At 38.7% G+C, this 25,934-nt stretch overlaps 2 protein-coding genes and 3 non-coding genes across 11 annotated transcripts in view; 1 reads left to right on the forward strand and 4 right to left on the reverse strand.

Annotated features, from left to right (window-relative positions):
- Positions 1–14,333, forward strand: part of DIPK1A (divergent protein kinase domain 1A) — a 102,701-nt gene extending 88,368 nt beyond the window's left edge. For all 5 annotated transcript variants that reach the window (XM_001492244.6, XM_023641627.2, XM_023641632.2 and 2 more), the window contains 3 exons: positions 7,436–7,543; positions 11,673–11,849; positions 13,044–14,333. In XM_001492244.6, coding sequence (XP_001492294.3) covers positions 7,436–7,543; positions 11,673–11,849; positions 13,044–13,856 — 1,098 coding nt within the window. In that variant the 3' untranslated portion in view covers positions 13,857–14,333. The remainder of the gene's footprint in view (positions 1–7,435; positions 7,544–11,672; positions 11,850–13,043) is intronic.
- Positions 14,334–15,321: 988 nt separating this feature from the next.
- On the reverse strand, positions 15,322–24,653 carry RPL5 (ribosomal protein L5). 3 transcript variants are annotated; one of them, XM_005610257.4, is made up of 8 exons: positions 24,440–24,653; positions 23,175–23,244; positions 22,974–23,089; positions 21,664–21,798; positions 19,917–20,119; positions 18,647–18,824; positions 16,058–16,146; positions 15,322–15,498 (listed from the first exon to the last, which is right to left on the reverse strand). In XM_005610257.4, exons 1-8 carry the CDS (start codon positions 24,440–24,442, stop codon positions 15,399–15,401), a joined length of 894 nt encoding a protein of 297 aa, XP_005610314.1. In that variant the 5' UTR covers positions 24,443–24,653; the 3' UTR covers positions 15,322–15,398. The 3 variants fall into 3 exon arrangements, with proteins under 3 accessions (XP_005610314.1, XP_070122274.1, NP_001075354.1); XM_070266173.1 differs by having other exon boundaries at positions 16,058–16,142; positions 18,646–18,824; positions 24,440–24,575; NM_001081885.2 differs by lacking the exon at positions 24,440–24,653 and having other exon boundaries at positions 23,175–23,245.
- On the reverse strand, positions 15,850–15,982 carry LOC111773694 (small nucleolar RNA SNORA66). Its single transcript, XR_002808388.1, has one exon. It is a non-coding gene; the product is annotated as a small nucleolar RNA SNORA66 (small nucleolar RNA).
- LOC111773695 (small nucleolar RNA SNORA66) lies at positions 17,996–18,124 on the reverse strand. Its single transcript, XR_002808389.1, has one exon. It is a non-coding gene; the product is annotated as a small nucleolar RNA SNORA66 (small nucleolar RNA).
- Positions 18,897–18,991, reverse strand: LOC111773690 (small nucleolar RNA SNORD21). Its single transcript, XR_002808384.1, has one exon. It is a non-coding gene; the product is annotated as a small nucleolar RNA SNORD21 (small nucleolar RNA).
- Positions 24,654–25,934: the final 1,281 nt, after the last annotated feature.

The raw sequence follows: 25,934 nt of genomic DNA on the forward strand, positions 1-25,934 counted from the left end.
GAGTTTTGTAAAATTTATCTAAAGAGTGCCATCTTCTGGGACCATGAGGGATGTGCAAGCAAAGGAGCTTCTATAGTCGAATGAATCATCATAGGAATAAAATCTTAGGACTGGAAAAACCTTTGATGTTTTCTGCTGAGTATCCTATTGTAAAGCTGAATGTTCCTTATAATCTCTGTGACTTTTTAAGTTAGAAGATCACATTACTGACGTTGATTATAGCTTGCGTGTATGACCATGCCTGAAAAAACAAAACAAAATAGTCTGTGGCCAACCATCCTTTTCAGACAAGCATGTGGGAAATTTGCTTTTGGTTTGTGATGGCAGCCACAAGTTGCAGAGCCTGTTCCTTGTGAGGACGCCTTTGATGCAGCATTGGCTTGAGGCCTGAGCTCAAAACAAGAATCTGATTCTCCCTGCTGAGTGCCAGCCTTATCTCCACTGCTTAACAGTTTACCAATAAGATGCTGGTTGTTTTTTTTTAATGTTTTAAATATTATGGAAAAGTACTAATTTTATCCTCAATGAGGTTTTAAAATAAAAATCACTATGCTCTTTATGGTGGTTATTTAATAAACATTTACCAGACATTTAAATACCAAACGTTGTTCTATGTGCCAGAGGGGAAGGGGAGGTTCACAGATGAGTGTGACCGGGTCTCTGCTTCAGGTTATCTTACTTTCTACCAGGGAAGATAACATGAACATAAATGATGTTAGATTTGGGAATATAAGAAAATAAGGGAGAAGAATACAGCCTTAAAAAGGAAATATACAGCCTCAAGATTATTCATTGGAAGACAGGTGTTGTGGAAAGAGCCACGTTTAAATCTTGATCTGGGGCAGAGTTACTCGTGGAGTGTTCCTCAAGATTCAGGAGCCAAAGATCAGGACAGTTGAAGAGATTAGCTCTTTAAGTCCTATCCCAGAAGTTTTTCATAATAGAATACCCTATTTCTGGATAAAAACCCAGTACATTTTATTCATTCATGCATTCAGCAAGTGCTTTTTATACACACTTGAGTATGTGTCAGGTGTTGTGCAAAGTGCTAAAGAAACAAAGATGAAAGTCCTGGCCCTACTTTGAGTTGCTTGTACAGAGGGAATGAGTGTGACAAGAGCCCTTTTGTAGGAGCACTGTGGACGGGCGTCTGACCCAGCCATTATTAAACCTGCTCCACACGTTCCTCTCCAAGGTGAGTAATTCTGGTTCTTAAACTGCCTCAGTAGTTAAAAGCGCAGGCTCTGGAGGCAGACTGTCTGCGTTCAGAATCCAGCACCACCACTAACCTCCTCTGCAAATTTCTTAACCTCTCCTGCCTCAGTTTCTTTATCAATGAAATGGAGATAATGGTAATACCTCTTTTATAGGAAAACTGTGAGGATTAAAGAGATATATGACAATATATACATGTACCTGTATATGTATACATGAAAAGCTCTTAGAACAATGTTGACATACAGTAAACAATATGACAGACACTTGTTTACCTACCATCTATGTAACAAATCTTAACCTTTTGCCATATTTGCTTCATTTTAAAAAAGAAAAAAAATTACAGATAGAGTTGAAGTCTTCTTTATGCTCCACGCTATCCCCTTCTTCCTCCCCAGAGGTAACCACATCTTGAATTGGGTGTGCGTCCCTGCCCTCATGTTTTCATACTTTCCTTCCGTGTGTCTGGGTACATAAACAATATATGGTGTTGCTTTGTATGTTTCTAAACAGTAATAAATGATACTAAATTGCACATATCATTCTGCAACTTTTTCCACTTGACATTATGTCTTCAACATTTTTCCATGTTGATATGTATAGGCCGAGTTCTTTCATTTTAGTTACTGTATGCTGTTTCGCCATATGAACATATACGATTTATTCAGCCATTCTCCTGTTGATGGACATTTATTCTATTACCCATTTTCCACTCTTACAAACAGTACTTCATCCTAGATGGCACCCTGAGGTATTCCTAGACTGAACCTTGACCTGATATTTTTGGAGGGAGAGATTTTTCATTACTGATTGAATTTTTTTAATGTTTATTAATCTTACTAAGATTTTCTATTTCTTCTTGCATCATTTTTTTTCTTGCATCATTTTTATTATTTATATTTTTCTAGAAAAATTGCTCACTTCAAATGTATTGCCATAAAGCTGTTTGTTTTCTTCACTATCACTACCCTTTTCTTTCCTAATAATCTTTGTTTGTGTCTCCTCTTTTCTCATCATCAGTCTTGCTAAAGGTTTATTTCTTTTGTTAAAGTTTTCAAAGAACTAGCTTTTGGTATTGTTGATCTTTCTTTCTTTTCTTCATTAATTTCTGCTTTTTTTCCCCTTCTGCTACTTTTGGGGGTTTATTCTGTTATTGTTGGGGGTTTTTTAAGCCTCTTTAGTTGAGCGCTTGCTGTGCATATTGCATTCAAAGCTGTACATTTCCTTCTAAGAACTGCTTTAGCTTCATCCCACAAGTTTAATATGTATACCCTTGGTGTATATTAGTTGTGCAGTTCTATATATTCTGCATTTGCATTGTGGTTTCTGCTTTAATCCAAAAATTATTTAGGAATGTGCTTTTTAGCTTCCAAACATGTCTGTGTTTATTTTTCATTGTTTCTGTTTTTGATCTCTTATTTCTTTGTGTCAGAGGATGTGGTCTATGCAATCTCAATTCCTGAGAAACCCTAAACTGTACCCGCAGGTGGTACACTCCAGCTCCTGAGTAAGGCCTCAGAACTCCCATCACCTTTGCCTCAGTGAAGAAACATGCCAATGAAATTGCTGGCCGTCTGCCACTGAGCAGAGATACCAAACAGATGGTTCTGCATTTCCTAAAAGTCCCCAGAGGGCCTGAGGAAGAAAGTGTTGAGTATCTACCTGTGTGGTACCCCCAAACTTGAGTCTAGGAACTAGATTGTTCTGCTCCTCCTGTGAAGATGAAACCTAATGTTCTTGGCTACAGCCATGCCTGAAGGAGAAGGCAGGCAGGCATGGTCCAGGGCTCACGCCGGAACTTCTGTGCTAGTGAGAGCTGAAGGGCAACAGCTCCTAGGTGTTAGCAGACTAACTGGGCAGGGCTCTCTATCTCTATCAGGGCTGTCCTTATCCTCACAGCAAACTGTAGAAGCAGGGGGAGGGTGTGGTGTGTGCAGATGGTAGGTCTGAGGAGCCTGTGCTGGCCTCTCCAAGTATTGAGTACTTACCGGAGTCTACTGTGCTTTGGCTGTTTCCTTGGGATCATGAAAAATTTAAGCCCTCAAAATGAAAGGCTCAAGAAATTATCCTCAGTCCCTATCTCACACAAGAGGAAGCCCAGTGTTGGCCCTCTAAGTAGGTTGCAAGATCCCAAGAACCAGAGCAGGGCAAATTGATCTATGAACAGCATGATGTCATCAGACTGAGAGAACCAGACAGGCAGAGAATTCTGGGAAGAAGCAAGCAAAAGGTAATTGCAGAAACTAGAAAAGAGCAAGAAAGTCTAAAGCAGAGATTGGAAGATGAAGATCAGAGGAATTCTGTCAGCCACAGGGACATAGTTACAGCCCTTTATTTTTATTTTATATTGGTTAATGCCTTCTTTCTGCTTTCTTTGGATTTATTTTTTCTAATTTCTTGAATTTTTAATTCATTTGTTTTGTTCTTTGCTGTTTATTAATGTAATTAATACTTTGCGGGGCCAGCCCCATGGCCGAGTGGTTAAGTTCTTGCGCTCTGCTTCGGCGGCCCAGGGTTTCGCTGGTTCGGATCCTGGGCACAGACGTGGCACCGCTCATCAGGCCACGCTGAGGCAGCGTCCCACATGCCACAACTAGAAGGACCTGCAATTAAAAAATATACAACTGTGTACTGGGGGGATTTGGGGGAGAAAAAGCAGGGGAAAAAAAATGATTGGCAACAGTTGTTAGCTCAGGTGCCAATCTTTAAAAACAAAAAAAACCTTTGCATTCTTTAAGCAGTTCTTCAATTTTATCTTTAGTTTTGTCTTTCGTTTGTGATATAGTTTAAAAAATTTATTGTTGTCATTACTTCCTAGATACTTAAAATTTTAATTTGGGCTTTCTCTTTGACTCAAGAATTAGAAGATATTTAAAAGTTTCCAGATAGATTTTTTTGTTAATTTCAAGTTTTATTGTATTGTGATTGGAGAAAACTGTTTCTGCCATCTCTACTAAGTGGAATGTATTAAGCCGTTGGTCTAATTTTGTAAATGTCCCATGGGCATTTGAAGAGTCTGTTCTCTGTTCTCAGGGCAATTAGATCTAACGTATGAGTCAGGTTACTTAGTTCTTCTGTATCTTTTTTCTTGTGAACTTCTTTATCTGTCATGGACCTCAAAAGTGAATTAGAGCCTCCTAATATGTCCTTCTGTTTAGTTCTTTTTCTATTTCTTACAGATTTTGCTTAATGAATTTTGATGTTACTTTGTTTTCTTTATAGAAATTCTTGACTGTAATATCTGCATTGTGGATTGTATATTTTATCATTATAAAGAACCTTTTTTTTTTTTGCCTTATTTAATGCTTTTGCCCCCCACTCCCCCCCGAATTCACCTCATCTGGTATAAGATTGTGACTTGATTTTTTTTCCTTGCATTTCACTGGTATACCTGTACCATCTTTTATTTTCAACTTTTTTGACATTTTTCTGAGGATATTTTTCTTTCAATAGGTGGATTTATTGCACTGACATTTGTACATATGGCTTAGTTCTGTATCACATTTTATGAGCTGCTTTCTGTTTTTAAGGATTCTTTTAGTTTGTATCTTTCTCTGTTGGGTGTATATTTCTTTAATTTGTTTCATGTGTATTCTTTCTGATAATTTAAGAAGATTTGTATTCCGTTTTGGCTCTTCTAGTGGGGAGCTTTATGCTATAACTTTTAAAAATGTACTTTATCTTCTATTTCTTTAGACCATATCTGTTCCCCACTACAAGCAATGGCAAAATTATTATACTTCCATTCATCCCATCACCTTTACCCCACCTAATTTTAATCAATATATTATTATTGTTAGTTCTTCTAGTGATCATTGCTACACTTTTGAATATAATTCTATCTCTGTTATTTGGTTTATAAAGTATAAATATTATCTTTTGACCTTGCATATTAAAGATAAGGAAATCAACATCCTTTTGCCACCTTCCATCTTACATCTTCCTTTCTTGGTTTTTGTTAATTTTATTACTTTTGCTGGTATAGTCTATATTACTAACATTCTGAACAATATACAACAATGGATTTATCAATAGGTTCCACTTTACAGGGTTGTTGTCATGACAGTAAAAGTATAGCACTAGAACAGTGCCTGACACACAGTGAGCGTGTATTAACACCTATCAGATAGTGTATTAACAAGTATTGTGAAACACATTCCCAGGGTTGTTTTCATCCTAGTCGTACATTTCAACTGGCTTTCACATTCAGTTTCTCCATTCATCCCCTGGCCTGAAATTCATTCTCTAAGAGTTCCTCAAGAGATACTAATGGGAGTTAGATTTTCTGATCCTTATATGTTCAAAAGCATTCAATGCCTTTTACTTGAAAGAAAGCTTGGCTATGTAAAACATTAATAGCTGTTATTGAGCACTTATCAAAATCACAGGTTATCTATACTCATTATACAATTAGACCTCATAATAGTGCTATAAATCAAGCACTATTCATATCACCTTTTACAAATGAGATAATTAGGACACCGGCAAGTCAAACTTCCTTCTCTCAAAGACTTTGTTGGCATTATTGCACCGCTGTTATCTACCATTGAATGTGGCTTTGGAGAAATCTGAGGCCAATATAATTTATTTTCCCTTAAAGTTGTCTTGATCTTTTCACCTGGACGCTTAAAGGATTGTTTATTTCTGAAGTCCAGTAAAATTCAGTGGGATATGTCACAAGGGTCATTCTATGTCAGTTTTCTGAGAACATTGTGTGTCCCTTCAATCTGTAGATTAAAGTGCTCTTTCACTTATCTGAAGTTTCCTTGAATTCTACTTTGAATATTTTTTCTTTTCCACTTGTTCCGTTCTCCCTCATATGGACATGCTAGGTATCCTTTGTCTTCTATATCTATCATTTTATCTCAAATTCTTGTTAGTTCTTTTTAAATTTCCATTTCCTTTTGCTCACTTTTCTCAACCTAGCCCTCTTAAGTCTTACAGTGTTTTTATCCTGACCCCTTATTTCCCCCATTTATAGTACGGCTCTAATTTCTAGTACTCTTTCTTTTTCTTACTTTCTGAGTTCTGCTAGCTTATTTTACATTTCCATCTGTTGTCTGTTCATTATTTCTTCTGCTTTGAGGTCTTGTTTTAAACTGTTTCATTAGATCCTTTAGATTCATAGTGATATGTTTGGTTTGCTTCAGGGCAACATTTTCCTAGAAAATGTCTTTATCTGACATTTGCTTTTCCTGTTCCTTTCCTCCTTTTTCTTGTAGATTTGCTGTACAGATCTCATGCTTGCTTTATTTTGATTATTGCTCATTAGTGAATGAAATGCATTCCTCAACCAGCTGTTTGTACGAAGACCTAGTGGTGAAGCTGCTGTGGTGCAGAATTTGTACGTGCGTGTGTGTTGCGTGTGAGAAAGAGAGAAAAGGCGAGACAGAGATACTCATCCAGATTGGGTTAGCCTGTGTATCTCCCCATCATGTAGTCTCTCCCAACCCCTATTTCATTAACAGACTGCCTCCAACATGGATAATATTTTTAAGGGTTTTATCATTTAGCAATGCGTTGCCCTGCTACTTCAAGATGCCAAGTAGAGTTTTTGGAAGTTTACACAGCTTGCCCCTTAAACCTTCATTGCAAACAAGGGTGATGGTACCACCTATTCAGTGCTCTGCGAGCTTTGAGAAGTGAGTTCACAGCAGGTATTTAATCTCAGCTTACTTCTGGACTGCTGTAATTTTTACTGAATTTGGCAAGCTGTCCGTATTTATCGTGCCTTAGAATTACTTTGGTACCTTATTTTATCAAAGATAGAGTTGGTGTTTCTCTTTCTTATTTTCTTTCTTGTTTTGGGGTGATGTCAAGGATGATAAAATGACAGAAGTAACTTTATTTTGTTATTTTAAAATATTTTGGTACTTTAAACTTTATCTTTAAGTTTATTTTAATGCCAGAGCCATTTTTTAAAATAGAGTGCCCCTATTCTTGGAGAGAGTAGGACCATACCACCTCAGACCATGTTAAGTGGGAAAGACAGTTTCAGAATTCTGTGCACACCCTGATTGCAACAAGAACTGTCATCATGACATAGCTAGTAAAGAACAGAGCTTGGATTCAAGTCCGAGTCTATCCAGATCCAAGCCTGAGTTCTTTGTACTGTAGGACTTTTCCTTAAAGAATATAGATATCTCTTTATGGTGTCTTTGTTATGTTTCTTTTTGTGAGCATTTCTCTATTAACTGCTTCTTTATTTCCTGGTTTTTAGTGTGATAAGTACAAGACTGGAGTTATTGATGGGCCTGCATGTAACAGCCTTTGTGTTACAGAAACTCTTTACTTTGGAAAATGCTTATCCACCAAGCCCAGCAATCAGGTATGGACGTTATGAATAAACATTCCAGATTGACGGTGCGCTCTAATTTTACCATGAACTAAGACATTGTTAAAAGAATTCTTGAACCAGAGCTTTAGGACATTTGATGTATTTCAATTTTTACATGATTTGATTCACTCATCTAACAGACGTTTATTAATCCCCTGTTCCCAGTATATTCCAGACACTGTTTTAGTTACTAGGAATACAATGGTGATTTAAGATGGATAAGATTATCTCCCTTATGGATCTTACATTAGCCCAGATGGATGGGGAACATAAAGAGTTGATAGGTAAATAACTAAGCAAGACAGTTACAGAATGTGGTGTTTTATATAGGGTATACACAGGGCAAACTGATGGAGAATGAGAGGGATGGGGATGGTAGAGATGTGCGTTAGAGGAGTGATCAAGGAAGACCTTTCTAAGATAACATTTGAGCTCATACCTGAATGAGAAATTAAACTACAGGCCTGGGCAAAGGACAGAATGAGCTAAGACACAAAAGAAGAACTATAAATTATAAATAGCTGGTAAACATAGTGAAAAAAATGTTATACCTCACTTATCAAAGAAATATGCATTAAAACAATAGGATACTATTGGGCTAGAAGAAAATAAAACAAAACATCAACACTAGCTATCCTTGGTCAGTGGAATATTGCATGATTTGTATGCTCATCTTTTTTCTTTATAGTTTTTCTAAATTTCCAATATAAATACACATTACTCTTGTAATTATAGAAATTTACAATAAATTTTACGTTGACAATACTAATCATGTTTAAGAGGATTTCTGAAACAAAGTCCAACAGTTGAGTATCTACTACACGCTAGGTGCTGTTAAAGGCATTGGGAGAGACTGTGAGGAACAAGACAGACAAAGCCTCTGGCCTCATGTGCTTTGTGTTCCATATGAGAGAAGACAGACAATAGTGTCAATAGATTAATAAATAAGATCATTTCAAACAATGCTAAAGGCTGTGGAGAAAATAAAGTGGTGTATTGGGTTAGAGAGTGACCTGAGATGGAAGAGGGATCTATTCTAGATAGGGAGTTATTACTGTCTAAGGTGACATCTGAGCTGAGACTTGAATGATGTGAAGGAGCCAACCATATGAAGGTCTGTGAGAGTGCATTCCAGGCAGAACCAACAGCAAGTGAAGCAGGTCATGAAGCAGGAATAGATTGATAAGTTCAAGGAGCAGAAAGAAGACCAGCGTAGCTGGGATATTGATACCCAGGGAGTAAGTGGTAAAGACCCAGTTGGAGAAGTAGTCCATGCCAGCTCATATGAAGCCTAGTAAGCAATGGAAAGGACTTGGAACTTTATTCTAATTGAATTAGAGGATTTGAAGCAGGGGAGTGATATACCCTCCTTTGTTTGGATTCATATTATACTAATATTCATATAATCCTATTTGTTTTTTATATGTAAGTAAGAGCCAACTGCCTTGGTTCAAATGCTGGCTTTGCCACTGTTGTGTTACTTTCAGCATGCTATCTCACTTCTCTCTGCTTCAGTCTCCCCATCAGTAAAATGAGGATAATAATAGTATCTACTTCACAGAAGTAAAATAATAAAGTAAATTAGTAGACTATAGAACATAGTAAGCACCATATAATGTTAGTTTGATAAATAGCTAAATGGTTAATAATGACTAATTCTGGGGTGTGGAATTAGGGAAATGGATATGGAAGAACTTTGCTTTTCATCCTTCTATGTAATTTGACTTTAAAAAATATATTTATAGCTATAGACACTTACATTTAGAAACAAGAAAGATCTCAAATAAACAACCTAACTTTACAACCTGAGGAACTAGAGAAAGAACAAACTAAACCCAAAGCTAGCAGAAGGAAGGAAGTAATACAGATTGCAGTAGAGATAAAGGAAATAGAGCATAGAAAAACAGTAGAGAAAATCAATGAAACCAAAAATTGGTTCTTTGAAAATATCAATAAAGTTGACAAACCTTTAGCTAGATGAATTAAGAAAAAAATACAGAAAACTCAAATTACTAAAATCAGAAATGAAGTGGGGAGTTACTAACTGATTCTACAGAAATAAAAAAGGATTATGTGAAAGCACTGTGAACCGTTGTACCTCAACAAATTTGATAACCTAGATGAAATGGGCAAATTCCTGGAAACACAAAACCTACCAAGAAATAGAAAATCTGAATAGACCCATAACTAGTAAGGAGATTGAATCAGTAACCTAAAGTCTCCCAACAAGAAAAGCCCTGGATCTGTTGGCTTCACTGGTGAATTTTACCAAACATTTAAGGAAGAACTAACACTAATCCTTCTCAACCTTTTGCAGAAAAATTGAAGAGGAGGGAAAACTTCCTGACTCATTCTATGAGGCCAGCATTACCCTGATAAAGACACTACAAAAAGAGAAAACTACAAACCAATATCCCTTATGAATATTGATGCAAAAATCCTCAACAAAATACTAGCAAACCAAATTCAGCAACATATTAAAAGCATCATATACCATGACAAAATGGGATTCATTCCTGGATTGCAAGGATGGTTCAACTTAGGAAAATCAATCCATGTAATATACCACATTAATAGAATGAAGGAAAATAAAAAGATTATCTCATTTCATACAAAAAAAATATTTGACAAAATTCAGTAGGATCCTGGGGGCGGACCTATACACCGCTTATCAAGCTGTGCTGTGGCGGGATCCCACATAGACAAACTAGGACTTATAACTAAGATATGCAACTATGTACTGGGGCTTTGGGGAGAAAAAAAAAAAAAGAGGAAGATTGGCAACAGATATTAGCTCAGAGCCAATCTTCCTCACCAAAAAAGCCAAAAAACCCAGAACAGAAAATAACAAGTGTTGACAAGGATGTAGAGAAATTGGAACCCTTGTATACTGTTGGTGGGAGTGTAATATGATATAACCACTGTGGAAAACAGTATGGCAATTTCTCACAAATTAGAAATGGAATAACTCTGTAATCTAGCAATTCCACTTCTGGGTATATATCTAAAGAATTGAAAGCAGGGTCTCAAAGAGCTAATTGTACACCCATGTTCGTATCAGCATTCTTCACAATAGCTAACATGTGGAAGCAACCCAAGTGTCCATTGGTGGATGAATGAAATGCAAAATGTGGTATATACCTACAATGGCCTATTTTCAGCTTTAAAAAGGAAGGAAATTCTGACACATGCTACAATATGGATGAACCTTGAGGACATTATGCTAATTGAAATAAACCAGTCACAAAAACCCAAATTCTGTATGATTCCACTCATATGAAATAGTTAAGAGTAGTTAAAATCATTAAGACGGAAAGTAGAATAGTGATGCCAGGGGCTGGGGGGAGGGGAGACACTGGGAGTTATTGCTTAACGGGTATAGAGTTTCAGTTTTACAAGATGAAAAGAGTCCTGGAGACGGATAGTGGTGATGGTAGCACAAGTTCATGAATGTAATACCATTGAACGGTACACTAAAATGGTTAAGATGTTAAATTTTATGTTTCTGATATTTTACCACAGTAAAAAAAATTGGAGGGGCTGGCCCCGTGGCCAGGCAGATAAGTTCGCACGCTCCAGTTCGTTGGGCCAGGGTCTGCTGGTTCGGATCCTGGGCGCACAGACCTATACACCACTCCTCAAGCCGTGCTGTGGCAGCGTCCACATAGAAGAACTAAAGGGACTTATAACTACAATATACAACTATGTACTGGGGCTTTGGGAAGAAAAAAGAAAAAAAAAAAGAGGAAGATTGGCAACAAACATTAGCTCAGGGCCAATCTTCCTCACACATGCAAAAAAGGACTTCACTGGGCTATCTGGAAGAATGGCCACATCCTTGCTGACAAGAAAAAAAAATTGGAAAAAAAAATAAATTGTTGATCATGGTCAAAACATATATATTTAGGCATTCATTAATTTTATAACTTAAAAAATTAAGAGAAAAGCTTTGGAGTATGATTTCAAATTTGCAAATCAAAAAGAAACTTGCAGCTCAGTCTCAGTGTTCTGTTGCTTGGCTGTGTGTGTGTGTTTAGAGAAGGGGGACACTAAAAATATAGTGATAGATTAGAGTTTTCTACTCACCCTAAAGCAGGACTTGTCATTCTGTTTCACATAGATGTACTTAGGGATTTGGGATAATCTACCAGGTGTTGTGAAATGTCAGATGGAACAAGCACTTCATCTTGATTTTGGAACTGAATTGGAACCAAGAAAAGAAATAGTGCTATTTGATAAACCAACAAGGGGAACTACTGTCCAGAAATTCAAAGAAATGGTCTACAGTCTCTTCAAAGTGAGTATGTCCATTCATATGGTGCTGGCGTGCAGCAGCAGCCTCTTCTGGAGGAGCTGGCAGACCTCATCCTAAACCTTAAAATGCTGCTGTTCTTCGACCTGAATTATTTCCTATTTTGAGGAAATAATTCAAATAAAAGAAAAAATCTGTGGAGGATGTTTACTTTAACATTATTTATAATAGCTAAAAATGTCCAAATAGGAGAGGGGAGTTCATTAAGTTAGATGGGCTTCTTTGTAGTTTGAAATTATAACTAATACACTTTTTTTTAAAGGTGAAATAAAATTGGTACACCCTAATAGCAAATTAATTCTTAAAAATTTAGGGGCTGGCCCCGTGGCCGAGTGGTTAAGTTCGCGCGCTCTGCTGCAGGCGGCCCAGGGTTTCGTCAGTTCGAATCCTGGGCGCAGACATGGCATTGCTGGTCGGGCCACGCTGAGGTGGCATCCCACATGCCACAACTAAAAGGACCCACAACCAAGAATATACAACTATGTACCGGGGGAGAAAAAGGAAAAAAATAAAATCTTTAAAAAAAAATTTAAAGTAATACTTATACAAGGATTAAATAGAAATACTAAAAGATGAAAATAACTACACTTTTGGAGACAATGTCTTTTTTCTCATTTCTATTGCTCTTATATTTTCACTGAAAATCTTTCTTTTCTTTGAACAGTTTACATTTTCCAGACTATTTTATCGCAGAGAAACTTCACAGGGACATACTTTTTAACCTTCATTACTGGAACAATACAACTTGAACAAAATAATTCTGTTAATGTGATAACTACAAAATAAGAAAGAGTAATTTTCAGTTGACCCTTATTATAACTTTGGATATAAGCACATTACAGTTTTGCAAGTAAATGTTTAAGACAAAGGATAATTACTTAGTGTCTTGGTTAACTATAGTTATCTACAGGGTCTAAGGGGGCTACAGGAGTTAGGGTAGCCATTTCTTAATGAACAGACAAATAATACTTAGTGAAGTGGGTTTTACCGCAATTACATAAAACATAGTCCTGACTCGCTCAGCAAGCATGCTAACTATTTGGAGATGTTCCTCTGTGGGGATTCAGTAACAAGATTATTACTTAGCATGGTAATAATCGCCACAAAGGAAGTTCGTATGTATGTTACATAGGAGATATTTTTCATTCCGTGTAATTAGCCAAATTCTTATTTTTACAGGCAAAGTTGGGCGACCAAGGAAACCTCTCTGAACTGGTTAATCTGATCTTGACGGTGGCTGATGGCGACAAAGATGGCCAGGTTTCTCTGGGAGAAGCGAAGTCAGCATGGGCACTTCTTCAATTAAATGAATTTCTTCTCATGGTGATACTTCAAGATAAAGAGCACACCCCCAAATTAATGGGATTCTGTGGTGATCTCTATGTGATGGAAAGTGTTGAATATACCTCTCTTTATGGAATCAGCCTCCCATGGGTCATTGAACTTTTTATTCCATCTGGGTTCAGAAGAAGCATGGATCAGTTGTTCACACCATCATGGCCTAGAAAGGCTAAAATAGCCATAGGACTTCTAGAATTTGTGGAAGATGTTTTCCACGGCCCCTATGGAAACTTCCTCATGTGTGATACTAGTGCCAAAAATCTAGGATATAATGATAAGTATGATTTGAAAATGGTGGACATGAGAAAAATTGTGCCAGAGACAAACCTGAAAGAACTTATAAAGGATCGTCACTGTGAGTCTGATCTGGACTGTGTCTATGGCACGGATTGTCGAACTAGCTGTGACCAGAGTACAATGAAGTGTACTTCAGAGGTGATACAACCAAATTTGGCAAAAGCCTGTCAGTTACTCAAAGACTACCTACTGCGTGGTGCTCCAAGTGAAATTCGTGAAGAATTAGAAAAGCAGCTTTATTCTTGCATTGCTCTCAAAGTCACAGCAAATCAAATGGAAATGGAACATTCTTTGATACTAAATAACCTGAAAACATTATTGTGGAAGAAAATTTCCTACACAAATGACTCTTAGTTCATACATTGTTGACCACTGTAGGAAATTTACCACAAGAAAAAATTTTGAACATTTTAAAAAATGGCTGATTCAGATCCCTGCCAGTGACACACCACTTTTTCCTGGTCCTAAGAAGCCATCACCTTAAAATACATTTTAATTGCTTAAATGGCAGGAAGTATTATAAAGAAATCAGTAGGTCCAAAAAGATTTCATTCTGCCCTTTTAGAAACCCTGGTACATCTCCTAGTACATTCACTGTGTAACTGTCTTGACTGACTTAAGATAACGCTGTGAAAAGCCTCATTCCATAATGTCAGAAGTGAGTTTTATAGATTTACCTTAGCCAAAATACCATTGCTGGAAAATTGTTTGCACTGAAGCTGCTGTTCAAGAAAATTTATAAATTTACTAATGTCTTAGCATGGTGAAGTTTGCACATTAACAGAAATTAAGACTGCAAGCAGGTAAATTAAAATCACTCATTTATAAACAGATGTTGGGTTAATAGCATGGTTTGTTGTATTATAGACTTAAGCACATTTAAACTCATTTAGACATCAGATGTTATGTGGCTTCAGAATGTTGAGTGGCTCTTACTGAGACCCTTAAAATTCAAAACCTATCAAGATGTGTTCTACTTGGCAATGTTTAATTGCCAATTTTAGAGGCTGAAAATGGATAAGCTTTCATCATTGTCGATTCAAAAGATCCACATTAGTATCGACGAGCCAAGTCCTTCAAAAGTGACATCTTAAGGCTATAGACCCAATCCAGATCCACTTACCTTCAATCTGAACTATGGGGAAGTGGGACATTAAGAGCAGGACTCTGAAATCAGAACTTTTTAATAATTTTCCGTTTTCAAACAGTATTATTCCCTGTTGGCCAAAGGGCTATTTCTTAAGAGGCATGTAAATTTATCTAACATTTTCTCTCATGTAAACTTGATATACAAGGGTCAATATTTGCTCCTTTTTCATGTTTATTCAGATCTGGCATGTACTTTTCAACATTGCCATAAAATTAAACCCCTTCTCTTGTGGAGAAAAGACTCAGTATTTTCTGCTCAAAGGTTTCACGTGGTTAAAGTGAATACATTAAAATAACGTGATGGTCACTTCATTGGACAGACTTCTCTCAAAGATTAAAGCCACAGATTACCACCAGTTTTGCTTACTGTAAAATTGTGTGCTCTGAAGGCACTTTTTCTTCCTGCTAATCATCTAGTTACTATAAATGAGTGGAAGAACTATTTCTTAATGGAAGGCGGGTCTGTTGCTTCTCAGATTTTTTAGGGAGAGCTGTACATCACACAATTTCAGGGATAATGCTTGTCAGGGAGGGCAGAAGCCCAAGAAGCAGGTGTGAACTTTGAGTCAATATGCAAGACAACTTTTTCTGGAAAAAGCTATACTTGTTTCTTGAAGAAAAACTTCAGGGTATTTCCTACAGTTTCATTAAGAAGAGCTTAACACAGAAATACGTGCTAAGACAATAAGTTTATTATTATCGATAGTTTATCTGAAAAATCTTCATAGAAAATTGTGGTTTGGTTTATTAGCTCTCAGCAGCCCGCTCTTGAGCTCTGAGGAAGCTAGCCTTCTTTTGAGCTACCCGATCTTTCTTCTGGGCAAGAGACATCTTGGGACGGTTCCACCTACAAAAAAAAGTAAAAGACATGAATGTAATTTTTAAAAGCCATAGCTCAAGAGCATAGAGAATATTAAATTTTGAAAAAGACAAGGACTTTTTCAAGGTGGAGGTCGAATAACCCCAATTCCAATACATGCACTTAGTATGACCTTAAGCTGACTTAACCAAACCCCAACTTTTGTGTCAATTGCCCTATTACCACACAGGGCCAAAAATCAAATAAACACGTTAATACAACACTTCCACTCGGTAAGTATTATTTTCTACTCCATTCAAAGATCAAAATGTGAAAGATTAACAGAAAGTAATTCTCTTCTTTAGTTAGCCTAGTAAAGAATGCAGTAACTGGCAGTCACGCTGTACTGGGATAGAATGGGCCACCTCAGTAGCTTCTGAGGCTAATATGTTTCTATCACCACCATTACTTTAGCAAACCTGGTTCCCTTCACTTCTGCAACATCATGCAGAGTTAGTGATCGAGTTTGCACAACTTCACCAAGTCTGAAACAAGGCAGGGAACCCTCCCAACCTCTTTCTCCTCAAGACAAGAGTAAGACACATACCTCTTCTTTTTAACTTCTTTCTTAGGCTTCTTCTCATAGACCGGATTCTCTCGTATGGCAGAATGAGCTTTCTTGTACATCTCCTCCATCTGAAACAAAGCAAAGCAAACAGTACTTGGTTCCATTTCCTATGTCCTAAACATTAATATAACGTACCATATTCCACTACTCGCTCTGCTTCGTCTTTCTAAGCCAGATTCTCCAAAGGAACTAAACTACGGTGAACGGTGGCATCTGCTTAAATTTCTAAATGTAACCCACCTTTTCCTGAGAAATTCCCAATGTTTATACTGTAGGCAATGTGAATTGATACAATTCACAAAACGCAATCTTCTTCAAGAAGAATCTGCACATATTTCTGAGGGATTTGGCTATACTTCTTGAGACATTCAAGTTTAGAGTAAATTGATTTGTGTAGAAACACATTTTATGCTCATTTAAAATACCATCTGACCTAAATTCTTTCATTCAAGTGAGGATACATGCCAAAAAAAAGTATTTAAGATGTTAACACGAATAGTATATGGCGCCAACAAGCAAATGCCAAATTCCTTTGTCCTCCCACATTCCCCAGATTTACATTTTCTACTGGTATCTGATAGGTCTTTCAAACCTAGTCTCAGTATTACATACCAGGGACCTCTTCTATCAACTACTATGAGTCACTACTATCTGACAGCAATATTAGGCCTCTGTGCAACCAGAAAGAGGTGTGAATTTCCCGAGAAAACCCTGAAAGGCTTTCCAGTTAGACATGTTAATGAGAATTTTGTTCTAAAACTCACCAAAAAACAATGTTGCAACTCTCTGAATTGTTTCAATTACCAGCTCCAAATAAATGACTACTGATTTTTGTGGAAGATCGAGTCATGAAGAATAGCTATGAAATGCCTGAGTGTTCATTATCAAAAGCTAGTAACAATTACAGCCCCCTGAAGAATGAGTCAAGGTAATGCAGGCCTCTAAAATTACTCATTCAATGTGGAAAAAATGTGATTACTACATGCATTTGTATAAAGCTTAGCAAAGGAAAATAATGCAAAATTTTTCACCGCATTTCTACCTAAATCCCTTTTGAAAGTTAATTTCTCTATCTCTTTTAGCACTCTATTACAGTTCTCCGCTGTATTTAACGAATCCATTTAATGACTTCAAATGTAGTCATCCGACAAATCTAAGCATCCCAGTTCATTCCTTCCAAGAGACCAGACAAGTAGGAAATACAACCACGTATGCAGATAATGCCATGAATTTAGGTAATAAAGATCACTTCCTGTTGGAGACACACTAGATGTCTGCAGAGGACTTCACTAGGCATACATAAGAGGCCTCCATAGATAAAATTAATGAGCTAGCTGGAAAGTACATTAGCCAAAGAGTGGCCAGCTGAAGTATAGCATGTATATAGGAAAGCATTAGGAAACAGACATGTGAAAACAGATTGGGAGTTTGAAAAATTTTGAGCAAGTGTGACATGACCAGAGCAAGACGTGGCTTAGAAAGGAAAATTTTGCAGGCCAAGGGGAATCATAGTCTAAAGTAAAAGGCCTTTTTCCCAAGGTGATGTAATAATGTAAAGGAATATACTCATGTGAAAATTAACATGCATCTACCTTAACATAAAACTACCCTTTCCCTAGCTCAAAAACTCAAGCTGTGTGTTTATTCAGCCCTACTGTGTACTAAGCATACAAATAACATAAACTCATCTTTTCCCATTACAAACCTATTTCAAAAATAATTTTCATAGGCAAAGCTGTACCAAAGTAGACTATGCACTAACAGAAAAGAATCTAATAAACAAAACAACTACTTGATATGTAATCCACTGATTTATATGTAATTCTATATTTCTAAGAGTTTTATAATAGTATGATTTGTGTGTTCCATGCTTTCACTATAATTTTAAAAATGGAATTATTATCTTCAGTTACTCCAATGTGTTCATAGCTAGCCATGGACACTCAGCTTTAGGGGTGAGAAATTTTCCAGCATTAAGCTCACTTTCGCAAACATGGTTCCCTCCACGTCTACATCACCACACAGAACTCGTGACAGAATCTGTACGTCTCCCATTCTGTGTGCATGCCTGAGACATTCAAAAAGTCCAGAACATAAACACTTATTTACTAAGAGGAAGAACCTTTCTTCCCCATGGCCTAAAGTGAGTCAAGTTGAGTAACTAGCACCTCGTATCAGACAGGGTCGATTATAACTATGACCACAGGAATGAAATCTATAAATACGTAACAGCCAAATGCATAAACACCATTAAAGGCTTTAGATTTGGATGCTTGAAGCCTGCCATCCTTCAGCATCTAAAAGATTTCTAAAAGCAGCTGACAAGTTTAGCTCATTTTACTACCTTATCTGACTTTTAACCTACCCTGGGTTCAACATCCCAATTTCACGTCATTTCCTTTTAAGCTAAGTACAGCTTATTTGACTCTATCTGTACTTATGAACATGCCCACATTCAACTTTTAACTGTTAACCTGAAATAAAACCATATAATGTACCCACCAAAAACAAGTAGTAAACCTGGTTCTATAATTAACCAATACTAGCATTTTTAGTTAAATTTTTTACCATGTCTGGAGTTACGTTGTTCTTTATGTACTGAGAGAACTGTTTCTTGTAGGCATCCTCATCTTCTTCCATCAGGTAACGCATATAATCTGCAACGTTCTGTCCCATGATGTGCTTCCGATGTACTTCTGCATTGAATTCCTTGCTCTCTGAATCATAACCAGGGAATCGTTTGGTACTAAAATAAAGTTTTTCATATTTTAGTATCTAATGGTTGAAATCAGTTCACTAGCAGGAATTCATTTCAGTAGCTGCCATCAGTCCCGTCTTGAAACAATTAATTGATCATATGCAACCAAAGGACCAACTACTGACTGCTCAGTGAGTGGGATATCATCATTCAGCAGCTAATCTCTGAATTCCAGGATAGAAAATCATGCCACAAGCACCTTTAAAAACCATTAAATGAACCAAGGCTTTCCACCACTATGAAGTTAGTTCTCCTCATTATCATAGGAAAGGGTTTAAAAATGCTCCTCAAAAATCCTAGAATTTCTCAGTGGGCCTTCAGGATACATGGGAATGAGTACATATCTAATAGGTGCCTTGCAAGAGAACCGTAAGTCCTCAAAAAAAAAAAAACCCTCCCCCACCCCACACTATAAAAAGTAAGTTCCAGTTAGGTTACATTTTATAGGCTTACCAAAAAAATACATATATATACACATATACAGAAAAAAATTTTTGGTTGTTAAATCACCAACCACTAAAATATCCCTAAGGTAATAAGTCACTTTAAAATGTATCTATTCAACAATAACAAAAATTAACTCAAACCAAAAGACAGACAAAACAATCTACTTAGCTCCTAAGAATGGCCTACAACCTTATTTCCAGTTGAAAGTTTAGAAATCTGTCATAAGCCTTTTTCTCAAACTCTTTTTTTTCCTAGAGTCCACATTTTTCCATATTCAGTGAAGCAATTTTCATTCTGAATGAAAAAAAGAAAACGCATTCGGAGTGGGGTGGGGGGGAGTGCTCATTTCTAACCATAACTAAGCTACACACAAAAGGTAGTGAGTTTCAACCCCAGCTCTTCCACTCATTGGCTGCAAAGCCTTGGACAAATCCTTTACCTCTGAACCCCAGTCTCCACTGATAAAATACATTACAGTTCATTCCTGCCCAGCCAAGTTCATTTTGCACAGTACCTAGCATATAGCAGGCACACAACAATAGCACTATTACTTCAATAGTTTCCAAAGTCCGACCAGTTAGAAACAGTGAAGTTATCAGAGTCCAGGCAATGAGGCCCTCAATACTATATTACCTGTGAGGGATAGACAAGCCTCCATCCACAGCTCCTTTCAGGGCCCCAAAAACCTTATTTCCGGTAGTCGTTCTGGCAAGCCCTGCATCCAAGTAGCAGGTGAAGGCACCAGGTTGACCATCGATGCTTTCCACATTGTATTCATCTCCGGTCACCTCCACTTGGCCTTCATAGATCTTGTCCATGCCAAACCTATTGAGAAGCTATTAACAAAGAAGCCAGTCTAAATACCTGTCTGAATATATTTAAACAACTCTAGTACCTCAAGCCACAGCTTTAATGCCTCTGACAAAAAATTTCCTTCCAATTCAATTATCCCTTTATCCCAATCTACTTTTAAACATCGATTTTTAAATGCTACAAAAAGAAATTTCATTCAATTTCACCCTCAATTATTAACTTTAACAGCTTCCGAATCTGCTACATGTCCATACTTGATTTATGTAGCAATCAATTAAGATGTACAATACTAGAATTTGACTCATATTACTCAAGGGAGGTGATCTCCAGTCCTTCAGTCATACAATTATGCATTACTTAAAGACAGGGATACATTCTGAAAAACGTGCAGTTAGGTTATTTCATCATCGTGTGAACATAATAGTGTACTTACACGAACCCACATGGTTTAACCTACTACACATCTAGGCAATACAGTACTAATCTTATGGCACCACCATCGTATATGCGGTCTGTCATTGACCAAAACATCATTATGCCGCAAATGACTAGATTTGACTATAAAAATTCACCAACCAAATATTAAATGTTATCACACATAGTTTTATTTAATTTGATTAAAATCGTAGGAATAGGATCTTGGGCTGAAAAGAACATCTTTTATGGTTCTACTCTTCAACCACATTATGTTAATACGGGCCACTCCCGTTAGTACACATCTAGCTATGGTTCCGCAAGTAGTGCCTGCACCAAGTTGCTTTCGTACATGAGAATGTTTCCCGCCCCACTCAAACATGGCAGTGAAAATGTGGGTCCCCAACAATGACGCACACTTAACAATTCCATTGCAAAACAAAGTCAGTAATTGAGAAAACAAAAATAAGGCAAAAATCACATTTTCATTTCCTTTCTGCACATTACAGGAAATGCTGCCACCCACAGGCAAAGATGATTAAAACAAAAAATGAATCCCCCACCGACACCTGAGCTCCAAAAAGTTTAAGACATTGCTTCTCAAAATCTTACGTGCATATAAATCACTTGGACATCTTATTAAAATACAGTTTCTGAGGGTCTGGAGTAGAGTCTGTGTTTTTAATGTATGTTGATGGTCAGAAGATCTATACTTCTCACTACGTCTGTCCAACAAGGTAGCTACCAACTAGCCACAAGTGGCTATTCAAATTTAAGTTACAAATTCAGTTTGTCAGTAGCACTAGACACATTTAAAGTGCCCAAAGGCCACATGTGGCTAGTGGCTACTATATCAGACAACACAGATTACAGATCTCCATCACGACAGAAAATTCTATCGACCTAGAGATACCAAAGAAACAGGGCAGAAAACAGGAAAACTGCTTCACCAGATTATTAGAACCAGCACTGCCACCTCAATCAAACTTTGTATTTATAAAATCATCTTCTCTAATGATGCCCTTACAAGCCACAGGGCACCAGCAGGCAATCCCCGACCCCACAGCTGAGGGTTATCTTATCCATGTGTAAACATGTGTCTCGCAGGCAAGTCCAAACAATGAGCTATTAATTAAAGTAATCTTGTACATACCCTGCGGGCCAGCAGCAGGCCAGTACAATATGCTGCAGCATAGTTTGTGAGGCCAACCTTCACACCATACTTTGGGAGTTCATGAGCATAAGCTGCACAAACTATCATATCTCCTTCTATACGGGCATAAGCAATCTATAATAAGAGAAAAACCAGGTTAGTAACCGGTGCTTTTATCCTTTGCTTGTCCTAAGTGCCTTCTTTTTCAAAGTACTTAGAAAAAAAGGGCTGGACATAGATTTGCATCACTTGAAATTTGTCAAACCCACTCCCAACTACAGTTTATGGCTTCATCACCTATAGCAGGTAGGTTTATGAGTCTGTAAATATGTCTGATTAATGTCACAGTACATAAGGCTAGAATTACCACATACACATTGAACATTAAAATGCCTTTGGAATAAATTACACTGTAGTACCTTACTTCTAAATTCTGAAAAGACTCTTAGCTAGGTTAGCTGGTGAATTAAAGAGGCACTCTGAAAAGTCAAAAAGGAATCTCCAATTATTTAAAATATCAAACAAGCATAAATAGGTCCAACAATGTTTCAGACACCTAATGCTTAATCATCTAAACTTAGGTATGAAGACACTGCCTTCACAATCAGCAACTGACTTTGCCCAGAAAAGAGGTATGTCTGCCTCCTGCAAGGCTCAGCAAATCTCAACTATGAAAATTTTCCCTAGTTGTACAAGTTCTGAAAACTACCTTCTAGGAGCAAACCACCACTTTCTGGAGGTCTTTTATGTGGCAGACAGCTTCATACATATTTACTAAGACCTATTTCAAACAATAAGCAGGAGTAAGAACAATCTTAAGAGCCTAACTTCACAACTACCTGTCTATGCAAAGGGCAGTGGATGTGGGGCATGTAAGGCCATAGTAAGCCATGTAAAATAAAGTCAGGACTTGATTCGTGACAAATCTTATTATTCTACCCGAACTGGAATGGGCAAGAACCTAGTTTCAAATTTATCCTCCCACCCCACCATCCCAACAAAACAGCATAAATTTCTCCTCCTTCCCCCCAGTTAGGAAAATGAAGGAGACTGAACTGGGTCAGCACTGCCAAGCACAGCTGACCTTTAGAGTATTTCTTAAAGTACCAATTTCCCAGGCTCCAACTCCAGACCTACTACAAGGAAAAGAACTACTCACTCAATCGATGTTTTTGGAAGGCCAAGCACTAGACTAAATGGACCTTCTTAACCCATACCTGTGTTTTGCTTCCCAAGTACCACTTCTCTAGCGCAGCGAGGGGAGGGAGGGAGGGGTCAGACCCATTGCTTGAGTCCAGAACACAACTTACCTGACAAATGATATCTCTGTTGGTCACACGAACTATCATCCTGTATTTGGGTGTGTTGTACTTATTTTTATCCTGGATTACTAGGCGTTTCCGAGCATAGTAATCAGTTTTACCCTCTGAAAGAAAAAAATACCTTAAGAAAGTCTACTCCACTGCAAAGCAGATTCTTTTAACACTGTGAACATGAACAACTGATCATACCTCGTCGTCTTCTGAATTTCACTTGGTATCTCTTGAAGTAGGCCTTATTCTTGACAACTTTAACAAACCCCTTTAAGAAAAAAGAATGTTAAAACTTTGAGAAACGTTTTAGCTTACGATACTTTTGACATCCGAGTTAACTATGTAACAAAACAACACTTGAACTTCAAGAGTAACTGTCACTTTCGTAGAGTCCGGCCTTTCTCAGACCATCTGGGGTCAAGAATCACTTTTTCTTCTCCTTCCCATCTGTCAAGACTGATAGTTCTATAAAACACAGTAAAAATGAATCGCTGGGAAAAAAAGGAATTTAAGAACAGACAAAATGCAGGCCAACTTCTTAAATTCGGCAGATATCAAATCATCACACTGCTTTTAAACGTCTGAGCGCTTACTCTCGACCCCTGTACGTGCTCCCCGCGGACCGGAACGGATCCTTACCCCAAACTTTTGCAGAGCACCGCTCTAGACAGCGGCCGATCTTGCCAAACATCAGTCTGTTCTGAACACTGCAGGCCCCATTTCGAAAACCCGAGCTCATACTTCCCACCAGCGTTTTTCAACAGCCTAAATTATGTGCCGCAAAACTCAACTGGCCAAGAGCATACTCAGCAATTAGAACAACACTGCCCCTCACCTCCTAACACCACCCCCTCCAAAATTCATTAAAAACTGGCGGCAGCGACAGCGGAGAGACAGACAGGACACGCACGCTGGAGTAAACGAGCTTCCTTTAGAGGCCCAGAGACGTCACAGCCTCCAAGCTCTCCTGATGGTTTCGGCTTGAAAGCCACTTTTTAGGCCCAACGGCACTGGCTTTCTGAAAGACCTACCGGTCCCGAGGCTCCTGGAAAACCCACCAAGCAGGCTGGGATGGAGCCGGGTCCGAGGAGCCACAGCCCGTCTACACCCAGGCAGCCCCCTGCTAGTTTGCGACCGACTGCATAGCGCCTGCCCCGCCCGGCCGCCTGCTGGCGCCCCTCGCGCGACCCCGCACTATCCCCGCAGCTTGTCTATTACACCCACCTCCCTGCCCGGTCCGCCGGCCCCGCTCCTGCTCTTCTTCGTCAACCCCTCCCCCCAAGTTTACGCGCCGGGCGGCAGCCATTAAAGCCATGCCGGGAACTGCAGCCTGACCGTGGCAGAGCGGGCAATCTAATGCCATCCGACCGCTGCGCCGCGCGAGACGGATCCTAGGCTGGAGCTAAGGCAAGGAGAGGAAACCCTAGTGCATCCGTAACCCCGAGAACAGGATACCCACTTACCATCCTGCGGAACAGAGACCTGCGTCCGCGGCTCGCCACAGACCTACAGGCCCACCACGGCTCCGGGGGGGAAAAAGGCCGCTGTCCGTGCGCAGGCGCAGTATGTAGCGCCGGCGAACACGCCAGCTACGTGTGGAAGAGAGCTCCGCCGGCCGCATAGCCTGCGGCATGCCGCCCCCTGCTGGCGGGAGGACCGACGGACTGCCCCTGCTCCAACAACCATGTGTACCGCGGCCCCCAAAGCTCCTGGCGGACGACCTCACGGAGATGGGTGCTGAGCAGTAGCAGGGAGGATTACAGGAGGCTTTCACTTTCCTGTACCAAGAAATTGTTTCATAACGAACATATATTACTTTTGTAAACAGGAAAGAAAGTTTGAAAGTTAATAAGTGAATTTGCTCTGGAGCCCTTTTGCTCTCTCTGGGCCTATACCTCCTGGACTACACATCCTTGACCAGAACATCAGAGTGCCCACAGGAAACCTTGCCTTGGTGCTCCAAACCTGCCTTAGGAACCCTTCTGCCTTCCCACAGAGACTTCGTAACTGCTTCAGGCCACCCTAGACTGTAAACTCCCTGAGGGTGGGCCTCGCTGTCAAGTTCACCTTTGAATCTCCAGCACCTAGCACAGCGCTGACTTTCAATTCAGCAAGTGCTCGGTATTTGTCAAATGGTAAAAGAACTAATGCTCTCTCGTTCCTGCCTCCCTTTACCTCCCTTGTCCTCCCTGATCCCTGACCACCTCATTCCATCTCCCTCCCTCCGTGACTCTGATCTAGTCAGCTTAACTTTTTTCTGTAAGTCCTATTTTTCATTCTTTTAGAACTAGTTATAACTCGGAAATAAGTGTTCCCTTTTCCTATTCTCCACACGGAAAGTGAAGAGAACCAATAACCAGACAAACATGCAAACCAACAAAACACCTCAAGAAAGAATATTCCCTTACGTAACAGTGTTTCGAAGGTGGTCATTGGGCCGTTGCATGGGAATCATTTGGAGACTAGTGAAAATGCAGATATCTGAATATCCCTCACCTCAACTGAACCAGACTCGCTGGTTTGGGGACTGGGAATCTGCATTGTAAACGTGGCCTCAGTCTTAATCAAGTCAGGAGGTCTCAGGAAAGCAGAAAACAAATCCCATTTTGCCCAATAATGGAATTTACTGGCTCTACCAGAAAGAAGACAGATTACTTACCAGCACAGCAGTTTAACATAGTCCTATCCTCAGTCTAAATTTTAGTTCTATAACCCCATCCTCTGATAATTTAAGCCTGCTCTTAGGAGGTGGGTGTGCATGAGTTTAATCTGGTGGGAAAGAATCAATGTATAAACTGCTACTGTCAGAGCTGGGAGAAGGGCCTGCCAAATACTATGACATGGTTTAGTGGCTCCAATAAAACTGCCACTGGAATAAATCACAATTACAATGCCAATTTCCTCTGATTTCAATTTGCAATTCCTTATATAACTGGAAAAATGAACATTGAGTCCACT

The sequence above is a fragment of the Equus caballus genome, chromosome 5 (assembly GCF_041296265.1).
Source record: "Equus caballus isolate H_3958 breed thoroughbred chromosome 5, TB-T2T, whole genome shotgun sequence".
NCBI lineage: Eukaryota > Metazoa > Chordata > Mammalia > Perissodactyla > Equidae > Equus > Equus caballus.

What these genes read in the sequence shown, in the direction of transcription:
- RPL5 (XM_005610257.4), bottom strand. An exon ending in ACAGAGATATCATTTGTCAG is followed by an intron (nt 21,799 to 22,973) that starts GTAAGTTGTGTT and finishes CTCTTATTATAG; the next exon opens with ATTGCTTATGCCCGTATAGA. An exon ending in GGCTTGTCTATCCCTCACAG is followed by an intron (nt 18,825 to 19,916) that starts GTAATATAGTAT and finishes ACTTTATTTTAG; the next exon opens with TACCAAACGATTCCCTGGTT.